Consider the following 17,634-nt stretch of genomic DNA (forward strand, 5'->3'; position numbering starts at 1 on the left):
ACACAGCCAAGATTCAATCCTAGGTCCCCCGATTCAAAACCCTAGTCCCCACCTCCAGGCCTCTGGCCAGCCCTTCCCTACCTCCCTCTGTCTAGCCCTCGAGGCCCATTCAGAAGTTATTCCTTCCCCAAGGCCATCCCCGATCCTGGTCCCAGAATTAATTCCCTCAGCACTTCAGAACTAATTTCACCCACTGTTTCCTCTGCTTGGTGCTTTATTAAAATCAGCGACGGAAGTGAAAGTGGTCATAAACCAGTGCAATCAGCACCCCATATTCAGCAGGCAGGGCTGGTGTGGACACAGATGAATTCAGGAGGCTGCTCTCCCTCGCAGGGGCTCAGCATCTGGCCAAAGAGTGGAGAGGAACGGACCTCTAACTGCCCAGAGACACGGGCCCCAGTGTGCACCCGAGCCTCCCGCCTCGCCCAGATCTAGGGGGTGGGCGGCTGCGTCCTGAGGTCTAGCCTAGAGCCTAGGAGTTCCGGCTTCATCGCTGCCCCATGGCCGGCTCTGAGCCGGGACCAGCTGTCTGACCTCTGTGCCTCGATCTTCTGTCTGTGGAGCAGAGGAACAGTGCCTACGCCACAGGGCTGCAGGGAGCTGAGAAATTAAGCTGGCTAATTCTGTAGAAGCTGGCGCTGGCTCATACCTGACTGTCCTCCACACCAAGTCTAGGTGTGAGCCCTCCAAGGTGACAAAGCCAGTTCACATCTGTGCTTAAAATGAAAATCCCAAAAGCCTGCTGAGCAGGGAGGGAAGGAGAAAGTGACTGCCCCCCCCCCCCGCCCCCCGCCCCGGCCGGAGTTCTGGGCTGGTCACTGCCGAACTCCTCCCTGACCTCCCCACTGACCTCCCTGACCTGCTGGCCGGGTAGGCCCGCCTTGCCGCTCTCATCAGCAAGGTGCGCCAAGGCAGCCTCCCAGGCAGCACTGTTTGGGGAAAAAGCTGATGGTGGCGGCAGCAGCTGTTCTTTTCATTTCTGGGAACCTGCAAGGGCATTTCAAAGTGAAAAGAAACCTCAGCCTCCAGCAGGTGCCCCAATTCTGCCACAAGCTGGGTGTTTATCCTCGTCGGAGGTGGGGGGGGGGGTGCTCTGCCAGAGACCCGGGGCTGGGCCCAGCTTCATTTCTCAATTCAAAAGAGAAGAAAAGAAAAGCAGAAAAGCGCGGCTTGAGCGGCGGCTCACGCGTCCCTGGGAAGCCGGGCAGAGCAGGTGAGCGCAGTCCAAGGAAGGGAGCGGCCTCCTCTGGAGGCTGCGGGCCCCTCCCCTGCACCCACGGGTGGCGTGTGCAGGAAGGCGGGGCCAGCGTGCATGGATAAGCCGGGGACCCTGGGCACCCTGAGCTGCTCCGCGCTCCCCCGCCCCCTTCAGTGACCTCCCCAGAGGACACATCAAGGGCAAAGGAGCCAGAACTCAAGCAACGGGACGCCACCTCCCTGCAGGAAAAATTACTTCTGCCTAAAGAGCAACGAACATTTCCCACCCAACCACCGCGGCCCTCCCCACTGCCCCCACCTCCCTCGACACAGAGCGCCCTCTGCCTGCGTGAACAGAGCTGGTATAGAAACAGCATGTGTGGATGGGTGTGCGCGCCTGCGTGATGAGCCGGGGGTGGGGATGGGGGTGGAGGACCTCTCCTTCTCCAGCGTAAACACAAGATTCATTTATTAAGTGCCTCTCTGGCATTTCCTGTTGTTGTTGTTGTTGTGTGTTTTTTTTGTCTTCATCCTGCTTGTTTAATATTGCATTTGACATTCTCATTTTATAAATGGTAACAGAAGCAGAATGGATAGCTAAAATTAGCTTACGAGTGAGGAGGATGCTACAAATAGGATAGTGAACACAGAAGCCCAGTTAATTCCACCCACCCCTCCTCTCCCTCCCCCTCATGCTGGGGCTGGTTCCCAGTGGAGCTCAGTCCTCAGGCTGAGGAGGGGCAGCTGGAGGGAGGCGACCAGGCTGGGTCTCCGCAGCACCCTGCCAGGGTCAGCGCCCACCCCGGCCTGGGGCCTGCCTGGATCCCCTGACCCAGAACTGCAGCCCCAGATCCAAGGGGCCAACCCAGGACTCTCCTGCTCTCTGGCCCTCCGGCCCCTCCCACTGAGAGGCCCCTGTTCTGGGGGTTAACCCCCCAAGTGTGCCCCAATGGGAGGTGGCAGGCCTGAGATCACACCAGGCTCTGACCTTAGAAGTGGGGTTTTTGTAACCTCCCCAAAGGATGAGTCAGTGGAAACGTCTGAGTCAGCTTCCCTGGGATCTAGAAAACCCTATCTGGGGGGACCCCTTCTGCTCTGCAGGCTGTGTGCCCCCCTCCTCTCAGGATCCCCTGCCGGTCGGAGCATCAAGAGTACCCACCTCACCCCCTGCTGCCCTGGAGACTTGAGGCCCGGACCTGCCCGGGTTTGCACACCTGCCTCTCACTGCCCTGTCATCTGGCCAGGACCACCTTATCTTAGGATTACATCTTCGCTCAATAAAGTGATTCTAAGAATGATGACAGTGATGACGACCACAACGACAGTAGGAACACCTCTCACGATGATAGAATGTGCTATGTACGGCCTGGTAAAACCCTCCGCAAGCCCTAATCCCGGCAGTCTCCATGGTAGGGGCCACACTGCCTGGCTTACAGAACTGAAGCACAGAAGCCTTCCCGAGGTCACCGTCAGGAGCAGGCAGCGACCGCACTGTGGGGCATCGGCAGTGAGTGGTTCACAGCAACACCGACGGGAAGGCCTCGTGGGTGGACAGCACCCCACGCTTCACTCCACACCTGCTCAGTGCTCAGAGCCCCCTAAGAATGAATGCACCGCTACTTTCCGCAGGCCGCGACCCCAAATCCTGGCATGTACTTGCTGGCCCCCGCCCTAAGTAGTAAAATGCTGCCTCAGTAGTAGTGGACCTGGGTGATCACCTGGCTGAGAAGCTCCCCTTGGGCCCATTGAGATAAGCAAAACACCTGCTCTGAGCTACAGTGGATGAGGCCAGTAGTTGAAACCGCGGCCCGAGGCCAAATCCAGCTGCCACTTATTTTTGTAAATCAGGTTTTACTTCAATGTAGCCATGCCCATCATTTACATGTCATTCGTTGTGACAGAGACGAAGAGCCTTTGAGGCTTAAAATATTTACTATCTGGCCCTTGACAAAAAATTTATTGGTGCCTGGTTTAGGGCAAGTGGAAAGTTACAGTTACTAAAGGGGTTTTCAGGAAGGCTGATTCGTTCAAGGCGACCAGCTTATACACCTGAGGACAGAGCAGGCCAAGACCTCCCAGGGTCAGGGACTGAACCAGCATTTCCTACAGGATTCCGAGGGCAGTGGCCATCAGCATCTTTCAGAGGAGGAAACAGGTGCGTACAGGTGGGGTACTTGCCAGCCACAGGACAACCAGTGGTGGGCCTAGACTTCAGGCTTGGGACCACATGTTTTGAAGTCCTGGGTGCTTCTAAATGACCCAGTAGGTCCCAACCTGGGGACAAGGACATTCGACATCAATGGAGGGTCCAGACCATCACCCTGTGGATGAGCCTCACACACCTGCAGTCAATAGCCCGAGACCCAACTCAGAGGGGAGGCAAGGATACTGAGAGCTTCCGCGGGCGGCCTGGTCTCTGACCATGCAGGGGGTGCGTGGAGCTGAGAGCCTCAGATTCAGCTGGCTCCGTGCTCACTCCCAGGTTCCTTCCTGCTGACACTGGATGGACGATTTATGACCCAAACCCCCATGTTATCTCGTTAGCCACGATCCTCTCCAGAGCACTTAAGACTTTAATGTGCACACAAATCACTGCGGATTTGTCAAAATGCAGATTCTGTCTTGGCACATCTGGGGCGGGGCCTGATACTCTGCATTCCTAACAAGCTTGCTTAGCAATTTTCATACATCGGATCGCCTCAAAGGAACAAGGAAAAGGATGCTTAAAGGGATCCTATAGCAATCCCTGCATAAAACAAAACCTTGCCCTTATATCCACCAGTCAAATCTGTCCAGATTTTTCCATGATGAGGTCTGTCTAAGGTGGCAGCAGCGTAGAGTGGGGAGAACTCAGGGCTGGAGTCGGAAGGACACAGGTTCAAATCCCAGCACTGCCCTTATAGCCGTGGGTGGTAGAAGTCCCTTCCTGAGTGAGTTCTGCTGTCCCCTCTGTGCAGCGGGACAACGAGCGCATGAGTGTAAGCTGCCTGGTGAGCACTGATGTCCTGCAGCGGGTCAGAGCTGGGGAAAGGCTGGAAGCGTCCCTACCTGGCACATTTCTAGCTGGACCCTGAGCCCTCACCTGCTGTGACTAGCATTGGTCCCGACTCCTGGGGTGGTGGCTGAGCCAGGCCCCCGAGGGGGCCCAGGGTGGTCTCTGTCAGTCCCCACCTCCCTCCCCGCGGCTGTCAGAGGCTCTGGAGGCTGCACTGGTGACTAATGAGGCCCAGGCCGGAGGGAGGCGTCATTACTGCACGCACTGGTGGGCTGGCGCTGGGGGCTGGGGGGGTGCCCCTCTGGATGGTCACCAGGCGGCCCACGCGTGCCCTGTGTGCTGACCGTGAGGAGCCACATCTGCGCTCCGTTCCGTGTCTGATCAGACGCCGGGACCAGGTCTCGTGGGTTGGGCCCTGAGCTCGGGTGGGGGGGGAATGGGGAAGAGGCCTGCAGCCCCCAGGGACCCCCCAGAGGCCTGGCCCTTCTTCCCAGTCGGTAGCCTGGCCCCGAGCGAGTCTGTGTCCTCTGCATGCTCGTAGGAGAACTTGGAACCCCCTGGGCTGCTGTGTGGCTGCTGCGAGGGGTGGTCAGTGGCCCTGGAAGGCTGGTGCACAGCTAGATGATGCCCCTCCAGGTCCCTCCAGCCATGAGAGGAGCGGCCTACTGGGTACAGACGGGAGCTCTGGACTTGGGCCTGGGACCTGCTGCAGCCGCTCACTGGCTGTGTGGCTCCGAGCAAGCTGCCCGACACCTCTCTCTGCCTCACCTTGCTTATCAGTCAAGCACATGCCCATGGCTGACTCATGTCAGCGTATGGCATAAACCACTACAATGTTGTCAATTAATTAGCGTCCAATTAAAATAAATAAAATAATTAAACAATAATAATTAGCACCTTCACCAGGTGTGGGTGAGGATCAAATAACATCTATAACGCAAGCACTCAGGAGATGGCTTCTCCAAACACCGGCGATGGCTTCTCCAAACACCGGCGATTCCTGGGGTCTTGTGTGGGGGCCCCAGGCGTGGCTCTGCCCATCCCCCTGCCATGACCCTGACCTCCCCGGGGCGGGGCGGGGCGGGGAGAGTTTCTTCTGTCTGGCCTCTCTGCTCCTCTGCAGGTAGCAGCACGTGCCCCTGCATCAGCTGCTGGCTGTCCTGGACACAGACAAGGACCTTCATCTTATTTTTAAAAACACCCAGGAGATTCAACAACCAAATCAGATGGGAAACAGCTGTGGGAATGACCACATGCCTTAATGTCACGGGTCCCTCACCTAACCCTTTCTTCGTTCCACGATTATTTATACAGGGCCCCCTGAGTGCCGGGCACAGGAGTACCGGATTAAGAATCAGAAGAGCTGGATTCGAGTCCTGCGCCTGCGACTCACCACGGTGCGCGCTCTCCTCCCTGCAAACAGGAGACCACGGTAGCTGCAGGGGCTTGGGGGTGCAGGCGGCCCCCGCCACTCTGTTCCTGCTCCACCCGCAGAGGGACTGCGAGGCTCCCAGGAGATCTGTCTTCACAGTGCTGGAGCGCACTCCGGTTTACAAAACACTCCTACGTCTGTTCTCACTGCCGCCCCTGTTTCTGCTTGGCAGTCTCTGAGCTCTCAGAGTCTTCCCGATCTCTCATTTGAATTCTGTCCACAGCACAGTTTAAATTCATTTCCTTTTTCTCTGAGTCTTAGAAGTAGACACCAGTATCACAGAACCCAAAGCAATTCAGGATGTGGGCTCCTCTACCGACGTGCTTTCAATTCCATCCTTCTTCCGAGGACGGGTGCTTGCTGGAGAAGTCCTTTCATTGCCTTGTGGACCACAGCAAGAGCTAATGTTTATCAAGCCCAACCTGGGGTTTTTGCTCGTGGGGTCAGCCCTGCGAGGTGGTCACCCCAGGCCCTCCTGTCACACTGGAGCTCAGCCAAGTGACCTACCGCTGCTCTCTCCAGCAACTGTAAGGTCCCCCTTCGGGCCTGTCTCTGGTGGGGCTGTGCTGGGCACCGACAGTGATGCCTCCATTGGCTCCTGTGATCCTGACCCGCCTGCCCCCGATTCATGCCTCTTGCCTATTTCCATTCTTGCTTCTTCTCTTAAAACCAGCCCCAGATTCCAAAGAAAACAGAAACCTCACACTCTGCACACCATTACCTGCACCCGCCACAGTTGGCTTCCACCTCTGTGGAAAAGAAAGGGACAAACGTGATAGACTGGGCACAACGGCTGCAAACCTCTCTGGCTTCAGGCCAGCCTGCAGGTTACCTGGGGCTGAAACTCTAGCTTCCGATTGTCCCCCATGTCATCAGGGGGTCTGCCTCCCCACCTCCAAGCCAAATGATCACCTGCACAGCTTGCCTGGCAGCCAATACCCCAAGGCCTATGCGCCCTCCCTACCCAGGGGACCCGGGGGCATAGCCCCTGGGCCTCTGTCTCCCCACAGAGCAGTGGGGAGAAGGAAGCCCTTTCCGCTTTCGTCTCAGGCTTGTCGCCAAGCCAGTCAACAGTGAAGGGCCGCACATATGCATTTGTGGCAGCACCACGAGGCCTCTTGCCAGGCGACATAGGGCCTTCCCGACGAGCCGTGAAGTCCTGGCAGGACAGGACTGGAGGCTGCCAGGGCCTTGGGCGGCCCTCCCCATCCCCCACTGCCCCGGCAGGCCTCAGTGGAGTCCGGTCATAGCTCGCCTGGCTAGGCAGACAAGGCCTCTGGGCATTAGAAGCAGCTTTCTTTTTAAGCCTCGTCTCTCTAGTTTAAAAAAATAGCAAGTACTGACCTACTGAGAGAGAAGTATCAGCTGGAGGGCGTGGGAGCCCGTGAGGGGACCTCGGTTATTCTCCACCCCCATCCCCGCGGTACCATTTTAATGCCTGAGCTGATGCCTCCAACCCACAGGACGCAAAGCAACAGTATTTTCATTTCAGATGCATATGACGGTTAGGAACAATACGAACAATATTATTTTAGTGCCCTGGGAAAAAATTAGCAAGTCAAATATTGAATCAGGCCTGTAGCAACCACATGCTAAGCAGATTGCTTTGATCTTATCCACACTAAAAGCTCTATTATTGAATTTAAAGTTGGTGAACACATATCAGACCAATATACAATGTGTATCTGAATGCATGTTTCAGAAGCAAGGAATGTTTTGACTAAAGAAAGAAAATATCAAAGTTAGAGCTGTGAGTGAGCACAAATGCACCCTCTCTCTTCTCCTGGGGCTGGAGGTGCTGCTGGCTCCAAATGTTCTGGCTCTCAAGGCCTGCTGATGGCTCGAAACACCTGCTGGGCTGCCGTCTCTCTGAAGCCAACTGGAAGGGGGTTCTCACCCACCTACTCAATTGGAAGAAAGGCGTTTTGACTTCCAGTCTGGCATGGTGAGCTGCGCATGGTATGGCGCCCTCTGGTGGCCATTTTTCTGGGCGGTTGGTCTGGCCACCCAAACTTCAATGATCCAACCTGCTTCTGGTTGAGCGTGTCCTCTAGGAAAAAGGACTTTAAAAGGCCAAAAGGAGGCCACAACAACTGATCGTGAGGGTAAAACTAGCTGATTAGAAGAGGAGAATGCTTATTACCCAGCAGGGTCTAAAGAGATAGATAATTTGGGCAATAAACTTCATATCTGAGATAGAGCTCTCAAAACCCAAGCTAAACAGCAGATGCATACCAAAACCAGGTGTTGGCAAATTAAAACTTGCAGATCAAATCTGAGTCTGCCAGCCACTTTTGTAGAGCCCCAGAGTTAGGAATGATTTTTACATTTTTCTTTTAAGAATTTTTTTTTTTAATGTGGACAATTTTTAAAGTCTTCATTGAATTTGTTACAATATTGCTTCTGTTTTATGTTCTGTTTTTTGGAGGCATGTGGAATCTTGGCTCTGGGGCCAGGGATTGAACCCATACCCCCTGCATTGGAAGGCAAAGTGTTAACCACTGGACCACCAAGGAAGTCCCCAGTTTTTACATTTTTAAATGTCAATCATGTAATCAATAAAAACTGGTGACGTGAACATGACGAGATTTCAATTTTAGTGTACCTAAACAAAGTTTCATTAAACACAGCCTTGCTTACTCCTGTATATACTGTCTGTGGATGTTTTGTAGCTGGATAGTCCATTGTACGGCCTGCACAGCAAGAAATATCTCCTAATTGATCCTTTACGGAAAACCTTGTCAACTCCTGCCATTCACAGAACTGAACTCTTGGTCTGGTCCCTGCGCCCACCCTGCCCACCTTCCCGCATAACCAGGCTGCAGCGGTCTGTAGGACGAGGGGTGTATATGGGGGAAGGGGGAGCATTTTGATGTAACCCCTACCAACTTACAATTTTTTCACTGATTTTTATTGAGGTATAATTGCTTTACAACAGTATATTAGTTTCTGCTCTGCAGCAAAATGAATGAGTTATACACATACACATATATCCCCTCCTTCTTAGATTTCCTTCCCGCCAACTTACCATTTTATTATTGATTTCATGGAAATGAATCTCACAGACTTTCTCCACAACGTCTTCATTCTCAAAAGTGACAAAGCCAAACCCTAGAGGAAAAAGGAGGGAAAAAAGACAGAGAGGAGAAGTTGAGTTCGGTTCCCTTTCTTTGATGTCCTGCGGCGGTGACCAGGCTTCTGGGAGGAGGGCGGGGAATGGATCCCTGGGTAGGGCCTCCAGCTTGAGGAAATGATTTCTAATTTGTACCGCGCACCCTTCCCACAGTGAGGAAAACTTAATGATTTCACCCCCATGCGGTGGGCACATGTGGTTTACATCTGCCCGGAAGCAAACAGGAAATTTACGTGTCTGTTATTTACAAGGGTCAGAGCCCGCTGCTCCCGGCGGGAGGCGGGCGGGGGACGACCACAGCCGATGACCGCAGGGCGCCACTCGCCCTTTCCCCGTTGGAGTGGCCAGCCCTCGGGTCGGCCTCCAGACGGAGGCGGTTATTTGTCCTTTTCTTCCTGAATTACTTCCTCTAATGCCTCGTCAGGACATCCTGAGGCCTGGAAGGAACGATTAAAAGCCTCAGGCCTCTGCTCTGCGCAGGCATCCTCTTTCTACCGCGGCTTCAAAAGCGCTGCGGATTTGGTGCAGTTTAAGACTGTCTGATGCCTGCTGTCAGCCCGTCAGCTATCTGCTGTATTTACGCGGCTGGAGACCGGCTTTGCTAGACAAGCTGCACTGAAGAATTTTGGCAGCCGACCACTGCTCAGCATCCTGAGTGCCTCTCGCCACCCTCCTGCCCTCGCTTTCTTCTCCTCCCGCCCCCAACAGGGTTCGGCACGCTGCCCCATCTGTGACCCCACTGGGTAAGCTGCGCTTTGACATACAGACTCATGCATGGGATGGCACCCCGCCCTGGATGAAATGAAGCCACAGTGGACACACGCGGGAGCACAGACACCCTGATGGGGAGGCAGCAGACCTGGGCTCCAGTCCTGACTCTGCATCAAATATATGTATCCTCCTGGGAAGCCCCTTCTCCCCTCTGAGCCTCAAGGTTTGCACCTGCAACCTAAGGCGGTGAGGTTGCATGCTGGGACCCCTGTGGGTCACAACCCACGCCTCTGCTATGGGCTCAATGTTTAGTGGAAATGAAAGTGTTAGTTGCTCAGTCGTCTCCGACTGTTTGCAACCCCATGAGCTATATAGTCCACCAGGCTCCCCTGTCATAGTGGCTCAGACGGTAAAGAATCTGCCTATAATGCAAGAGACCCGGGTTCAATCCTTGGGTTAGGAAGATACCCTGGAGAAGGGGATGGCAGCCCACTCTAGTACTCTCGCCTAGAGAACTTCATGGACTCAATGTTTCTGTTCCCCCAAATTCATGTATTGAAATCCTACCCCAACAGGATGGTGTTAGGAGGTGGGATCTTTGGGAGACGTTTGAATCACAAGGGTGGAGGCCTCATGAATGGGATTAGTGCCCTCCCTTATGTAGCACACGAGACAGCCTGCTTCCTTTGTGCTCTCTGCCCTGGGAGGATACAATAAGACATCCATTTGCAAACCAGAAGAGGGCCTTCACCAAAACCCTGACCATGCTGATGTTCTGGTCATGGACTTGCAGCCTCCAGTAGTATCATGAGAAATAAATTTCTGTTGTTTGTAAGCCGCCCAGTCTATGTGCGTGCTAAGTCGCTTCAGTCGTGTCCAACTCTGTGACCCCCATGGACTGCAGCCTGCCAGACTCCTCTGTCCACGGGATTCTCCAGGCAAGAACACTGGAGTGGCTTGCCATTTCCTTCTCCAGGGGATCTTCCTGACTCAGGGATCAAACCCAGGTCTCCTGCATTGCAGACAGGCCACTAGGGAAGCCCAAATACTGGAGCGGGTTGTTGTGCCCTCTTCCAGGGGATCTTCCCAACAGCTCAACTGACCAAGACGCTATCCTCCCCAAAGTTATGAGCCTGGCCTAACATAAGCCCGTGCACACCAACCAGGAACACGAAAATCAGAACAGCTGTTGTAGTGTTATGATAACCAGTGCTTGCTGTCAATGAGAACAAATACAGACGCTCTCTCTTCAAGCTTCTGTGTCTACTCTGGGCCCCAGAAATCCCAGGAGGACAGAAAATCTCTCAGGATGCTTTTCTCCCTGACCTCCAACCATCTTTCAAGGAACAGCGGAGAACAGGCTGCTGCGGGCACTGCATACCTACATCCCAGCTCCCGTGAGATCTGGAAGATTCCTTGGGGAAGGAATGGAAAAGGCCACTCCCTGCTCTCAATCTCCAGTAAAACAGAGGGCAAGGATGGCCACAGAATCGGCTATCACCATCTTGATGAGGCTATGTAATTTATTTGCTTGCTCTGCTTAGTCACTCAGTTGTGTCCGACTCTTCGTGACCCCAGGGACTGTAGCCCACCGGGCTCCTCTGTCCACGGGGATTCTCCAGCCAAGAATACTGGAGTGGGTTGCCACGCCCTCCTCCAGGGGATCTTCCTGACCCAGGGATCGAACGCAGGTCTCCTGCATTGCAGGTGGATTCTTTACCGCCTGAGCCTCAGGGAAGCCCATGTAATTTATCACCAAACACCAAATACCAGGTCGGTGTTCCCACCCTATGCAGCCCAGCCCAGGCCACTACAGACACATAAGGCTGGAGGTCAGACCCATCCTGAGACCTGTCATGAGGGGCACCTACAAGCCTTTGCCACACAGGGTCAGAGTTGGCAAGTTTCTCCGAGCATCTTTGGATACAATGTTATTTTGTTTAAAATGAGGCCCAACAGGAAGCAATTCACCAGGTCCATACACCCCTCTAAACCAGGTCCCTGAAGAGAGCGCTACAACACCAGCCTTCTCTCTGGCCCTTGGTCCCACAGTTACATTCAGGGTTGGAGGAGACCACACCCAGAGCTAAGTCTCCGAATGATTTCTCTTTGGGCTTTGTTGTGCTGGCTGCCCAAGTCCCCCTTCAAAGGGGCCTGAAAAGATGGTTAGACAGCACCACTGACTCAATGGACATGGATTTGAGCAAACCCTGGGAGACAGTGAAGGACAGAGGAGACTGACGTGCTGCAGTCCACGGGGCTGCAAAGTGTCGGACGCAACTGAGCAACTGAACAACAAGAGTTCTCACCCAGGCAGGAGGTGCTGCACCATGCAGAGGGAGACTGGCAACATTTAGGCTAATCCCCTTCCTGGCTACGCTTCTAGAAGCCAGATTCTAGAAGAAGGGACCAAGGTGCAATGCCTTCAAAAGGTCGTCAAGGGATGGGGAGGTGGCACGGCAGAGGATGCAGGAACCTTCTAGACTGGCTTCGAGCACAAGGGCTGGGCAGGGGCCTTACTCACTCTGGGTCCCCAGGACACACAGAGGCCCTAACACACAGTGGCGGCTGGCCGAGCATGACGGAACGAGCCATTTCTGCTCCTCCAGGGTCTGAGTGGCCGGCTAATCTGTGTCATGGCCTTCCCTCGAGACCAACTGGGGCCCTCCTCGGGCATAAACCCACTCCCCGCTGTGCCAGGCACCGTGCTGGACACGGACACCAACACAGCGTCGTGTCCCTCTTCTCAGGGGCATGTCAGAGGTTCCCACATCTTCCCTGTGCAGAACCCCCGCCCCGCGACCCTCACATCTAGTCTGTGAGTCACCCTGGGTCTCCTCTGTCTCTGAAGCCACCCCTCTGGCCTGAGCTCAGACCGAGGCAACAGGCAAACCCTGAACCCGCCAGGATGGGCCAGTTCTTAGACAGGGAGAGAACCCCACTGCTAATCAGGATGAACAGTGCCCCCCAAAAGCTATGTCCACATGCTACCCCCTGGAAACTATGAATGTGATGTAATCTGGAAGAAAGACTTTTGCAAATGTAAGTTCAGAATCTTAAGAAGAGATCACCCCACCAATAGGATGGCCTGCCATCCAACGGCAGGGATTCTGTGCCTTGGAGAGGGAGGTGAGAGACTCCGAGGGAGACGGCCCGTGAGGATGGAGGCAGGGCCTGCAGGGATGAGGCCACTGGCCAAGGCAGGCCTCGAGCCCCCGGGAGCCCCCAGGAGCCGGGAGAGGGAAGGCCGGCCCCAGAACCTGCGGAGGGAACGTGGTCTTCCTGACGCCCTGGTTTCAGACTTCAGCCCCCAGAACCGTGAGAGAGTGAACTTCTGCTGCTTGAAGCCCTCAGTTGGTGGCCATTTCTCACGGCAGCCACTGGGAGCTAAGGCAGCAAGGTGGCGGGGTCCGGCCGCCCCCATGCAGACAGGCCCCATGAGATCACGCCAGCCAGACCAGACACGCGCTTTGAATGGAAGGCGCGAGAGCGTGCACAGATGAGGCATGCCCATCTGTGCCACTGGGAAAGAGGGTGAGTCCGTGCCCGTCCAGGGCACCCCCAGGAGCCGGAGGAGAGTGGTTTGAGTCACCCGGTGCCCAGGTAAGTGGAGTCACCTAGAAGCCCCGGGTTCAGTCCCCTGCCAAGGAAACTGCTTTCCCCACTTCTGCCTGGTCCACCACGCAGTAACGATCAGAACTCCTGGCCCAGCGCTACTGCAGACTCACTGTCGCCCGATTTCCCACTCCCTGCCACCACCCAGAGACAGGAAGAGGTGCGGAGGAGCCGGGAGACAGGAATTAAAATGCAGACTGCTGCACTGGGAAGGGAGGGGAAAGACGCACTGCATCACTTCCGATCCTGGCTTCCCGCTGGTCCCTTCCCTAATCCTGAAGGACTCAGAATTCGAGTATCACAAAACTGATCACAGGAGAGAGTCTGGATTTCAAGCCTATGTACCTAGGACGCAACACAATTCAGCGATGTCAAGACTCATTTGCAGTATTTTAAAGATCTATATCATTTCAACAGCCATGTCTGTTTGACCCAAACAGAGAAAACAAACTTGATTATGTCTAAAATATTTATTTATTCCACTCGGAGAAAGCAAAGAAGCAACGAAACACTTAATTATCAATAAATGTTATTCCTGAACGTATAATCATTATCTTACAGATGCATCCTCATTTACAATGAATTAGCAACTCAGTGGTGAGCACCGTGCCCTCCCTAACAAAATAAATTAAACTGAGGTGTGAAGGGCAGAACAAGGAAGTCAAAAATTTGGGAGGGAGGCCGCAGTGGGTGGGAAAAATCCTTTTTTGGCATCAAAGCCTTTTCCATTTTTGAAATTAATTTTTTATTGGGTAAAATAAACGTTAACATAAAATGTACCACTTGAGCCATTTTTCAGTGTACAGGATGGTGACGTTCACTCACTCATGATGTTGCACAGCCGTCACCACTCTCCAGAACTATCATCCCCAGAACTTTCCCTCCCAGAGCAGAACTCTGTGCCCTGTCAGCAATGCCTCTCCCTTCCTCCCTCCCGCAGCTCCCAGTGACGTTTATTCTCTATGAACTCGCCTACTCTAGGTGCTTCACGTACTTGGAATCATACACTATTGGTCCTTTTGTGTCTGGTTTATTTCACTTAGCAGAATGTTTTCAGGGCATCGCCATCTTTTGAACAGTCTGCCGAATGTACAGATTCTACATGAGACCCAGGAGGCTGAGGTGGACTCTTGTGCCGTCAACTCTTTCATTAAAAATCTATGCATTTTTACAGTTCTCAGCTTAAACTGGTATTTTCAAACAATAGGAAGCTATTCCTTTTTTTTTTTTTTTTTTTTTTACAGCTTAGTATCTTGAACAGAAGCAGAAGACATTAAGAAGAGGTGGCAAGAATACACAGAAGAACTGTACAAAAAAGATCTTCACAACCCAGATAATCACGATGGTGTGATCACTCACCTAGAGCCAGACATCCTGGAATGTGAAGTCAAGTGGGCCTTTGAAAGCATCACTACGAACAAAGCTAGTGGAGGTGATGGAATTCCAGTTGAGCTATTTCAAATCCTGAAAGATGATGCTGTGAAAGTGCTACACTCAATATGCCAGCAAATTTGGAAAACTCAGCAGTGGCCACAGGACTGGAAAAGGTCAGTTTTCATTCCAATCCCAAAGAAAGGCAATCCCAAAGAATGCTCAAACTACTGCCCAATTGCACTCGTCTCACACGCTAGTAAAGTAATGCTCAAAATTCTCCAAGCCAGGCTTCAGCAACACCCGTGAACTTCCAGATGTTCAAGCTGGTTTTAGAAAAGGCAGGGGAACCAGAGATCAAATTGCCAACATCTGCTGGATCATCAAAAAAGCAAGAGAGTTCCAGAAAAGCATCTATTTCTGCTTTATTGACTATGCCAAAGCCTTTGACTGTGTGGATCACAATAAACTGTGGAAAATTCTGAAAGAGATAGGAATACCAGACCATCTGACCTGCCTCTTGAGAAATCTGTATGCAGGTCAGGAAGCAACAGTTAGAACTGGACATGGAACAACAGACTGGTTCCAAATAGGAAAAGGAGTACGTCAAGGCTGTATATTGTCACCCTGCTTATTTAACTTATATGCAGAGTACATCATGAGAAACGCTGGCCTGGAAGAAGCACAAGCTGGAATCAAGATTGCCGGGAGAAATATCAATAACCTCAGATATGCAGATGACACCACTCTTATGGCGGAAAGTGAAGAGGAACTAAAAAGCCTCTTGATCAAAGTGAAAGAGGAGAGTGAAAAAGTTGGCTTAAAGCTCAACATTCAGAAAACTAAGATCATGGCATCTGGTCCCATCACTTCATGGGAAATAGATGGGGAAACAGTGGAAACAGTGTCAGATTTTATTTTTGGGGGCTCCAAAATCACTGCAGATGGTGATTGCAGCCATGAAATTAAAAGACACTTACTCCTTGGAAGGAAAGTTATGACCAACCTAGATAGCATATTAAAAAGCAGAGACGTTCCTTTGTCAACAAGGTCCGTCTGTCTGGTCAAGGCTATGGTTTTCCCAGTGGTCATGTATGGATGTGAGAGTTGGACAGTGAAGAAAGCTGAGTGCCAAAGAATTGATGCTTTTGAACTATGTTGTTGGAGAAGACTCTTGAGAGTCCCTTGGACTGCAAGGAGATCCAACCAGTCAATCCTAAAGGTAATCAGTCCTGGGTGTTCACTGGAAGGACTGATGCTGAAGCTGAAACTCCAATACTTTGGCCACCTGATGCAAAGAGTTGACTCATTGGAAAAGACCCTGATGCTGGGAGGGATTGGGGGCAGGAGGAGAAGGGGACGACAGAGGATGAGATGGCTGGATGGCATCACTGACTCGATGGGCATGAGTTTGAGTAAATTCTGGGAGTGGTGATGGACAGGGAGGCCTGGTGTGCTGTGATTCATGGGGTCGCAAAGAGTCTGACACAACTGAGCGACTGAACTGAACTGAACTGATCTCGTTTCTACATGGAAGACTGAACATGCTTACAGCTAAACGTGGTTTTCGCCAGCTAAATTTAAGATGCAGCATTTTAGAAATTTACGTATCAATGTTTCCACAGTATTGTTTGCTAATTTTTAAGTAAAGTCCTGACCAGAGTGCATGTGTGATTATACTGTATTTATTCTTATCGAGGCTGACGAGATCTCTTCCGAAGAGCGTTCCAGAAGGAGCACGTACACAGCGGCCCGCAGACCTCTCAGTCCGGGAGGCTCTGCGCGTCCTGTCTGTGCCAGTGCATCGGTGCAGAGCTGCTGTTTCCTCCCACTGCATTTATGGCTGCATTTCTCAGCACAGACCTATCCCATTGTATTTTTTATAAATAAATACTTTTTTTGAACATAAGGGGGAAAAAAAAGGAATGGGGAAGGACTGATTATTTCCCTCTCATTTTTTTCCCAAAAGAGAGCCTTGCAGAGAATCAGAAATGGAGTCTCATGAAGGTCCATCAGATGCATAGCAGCCAGGTGAAAAAACACGCAATTATCCTTGCTCAAAAGTGAGGACCAGGTAATGAGCTGTGTGCCCCAATAGAGTCCCTTCACCTCTCAAGCTTCACAGCGAGGCAGGCAGAACTGGGCAGGCATGTGTGGGGAGTCCTGCTCTGGCCCCTGCCAAGGCAAGGACTTGGATGCTCGGAGTCTATGGGGACTCATACACCAGCAGTGCCCTTTGGGGAACCCCTGTGAACACCCCTGCTCAGGATATAGTCTCTCTTGGTCCTAAGAAGTGCCATGCCAGAGCCAGAAAACATTTCAAAAATTAGTTAATTTGGCTGCGCCAGGTCTTAATTGTGGCATGTGGGATCTTTGAACTTCATTGTAGAATGCAGGATTTTTCGTTGGGGCATGCAAACTCCTAGTTGTAGCATATGGGATCCACTTCCCTGACCAGGGATCGAACCCAGGCCCCCTGCACTGGATGCGTGGCGTCTTAGCCACTGGACCACCAGGGAAGTCCTCTTCCGAGGCATTTAAAGTCATCAGCCACCATCCCTAGGGGACAGAAAGCGAGTGGGGGAAAGGAGAGTGGTATAGGGCCAAAATGTGGGGGAAAATAGGATGGTTCCCCAAAGAAACCCTCTCCCTCATCATCAGCAAAATGATCCCTGCCCGCCTCTCCCCAAGTCTTACCTTCACTTCTGAGGGACGCCAGGAGTCAGCAAAACTGGGACAAAGAAGGTGGTGTGGGAAGGTGAATCCCAAACAAAAAGGGATTTAAAAATGGACATATATAGGGTAGCAGTGAGCATTTAAAAATGCAATTCTACAGCATTCTCTTGAATGAAGCTATTATGGAAACTAACAAGTAAGCTCTATTTAAGAGATAAGCGTTTAACAGTCAAACCTTTTTTCCCTTTTTTATTCAAATGAACAAAACTGACTATTCACCTGAATAACGCAAAGCTGTAAACACACATGAAAACACACACAGAAGACGAAAGCTCTGAGAACAAGATACCTCACAATTAAAATGACCTGCTCCAGACGCAGTCACTGAGGAACAGCCCACAGCTAACTTGCAGAGAATTCTTTTTTAGGTCAGGGAGGGAAAGATGGGGACAGCCTCCTCCTAGCCTCAAAAATAATTTTCTTCTCTTATCATATAGGTCAATG

General features: G+C 52.2%; 1 protein-coding gene across 8 annotated transcripts in view; it reads right to left on the reverse strand.

Annotated features, from left to right (window-relative positions):
• The window catches only part of MSI2 (musashi RNA binding protein 2), a 399,418-nt gene that overhangs the window by 65,135 nt on the left and 316,649 nt on the right, over positions 1-17,634 (reverse strand). For all 8 annotated transcript variants that reach the window (XR_006272279.1, XM_043483356.1, XM_043483336.1 and 5 more), the window contains exon 8: positions 8,653-8,735. Coding sequence is in view for 7 of the 8 variants with exons in the window: in XM_043483356.1 (XP_043339291.1) it covers positions 8,653-8,735 (83 nt within the window). In the remaining variant the exon portion in view is untranslated. The remainder of the gene's footprint in view (positions 1-8,652; positions 8,736-17,634) is intronic.

This window comes from Cervus canadensis, chromosome 1, assembly GCF_019320065.1.
Source record: "Cervus canadensis isolate Bull #8, Minnesota chromosome 1, ASM1932006v1, whole genome shotgun sequence".
Lineage (NCBI taxonomy): Eukaryota > Metazoa > Chordata > Mammalia > Artiodactyla > Cervidae > Cervus > Cervus canadensis.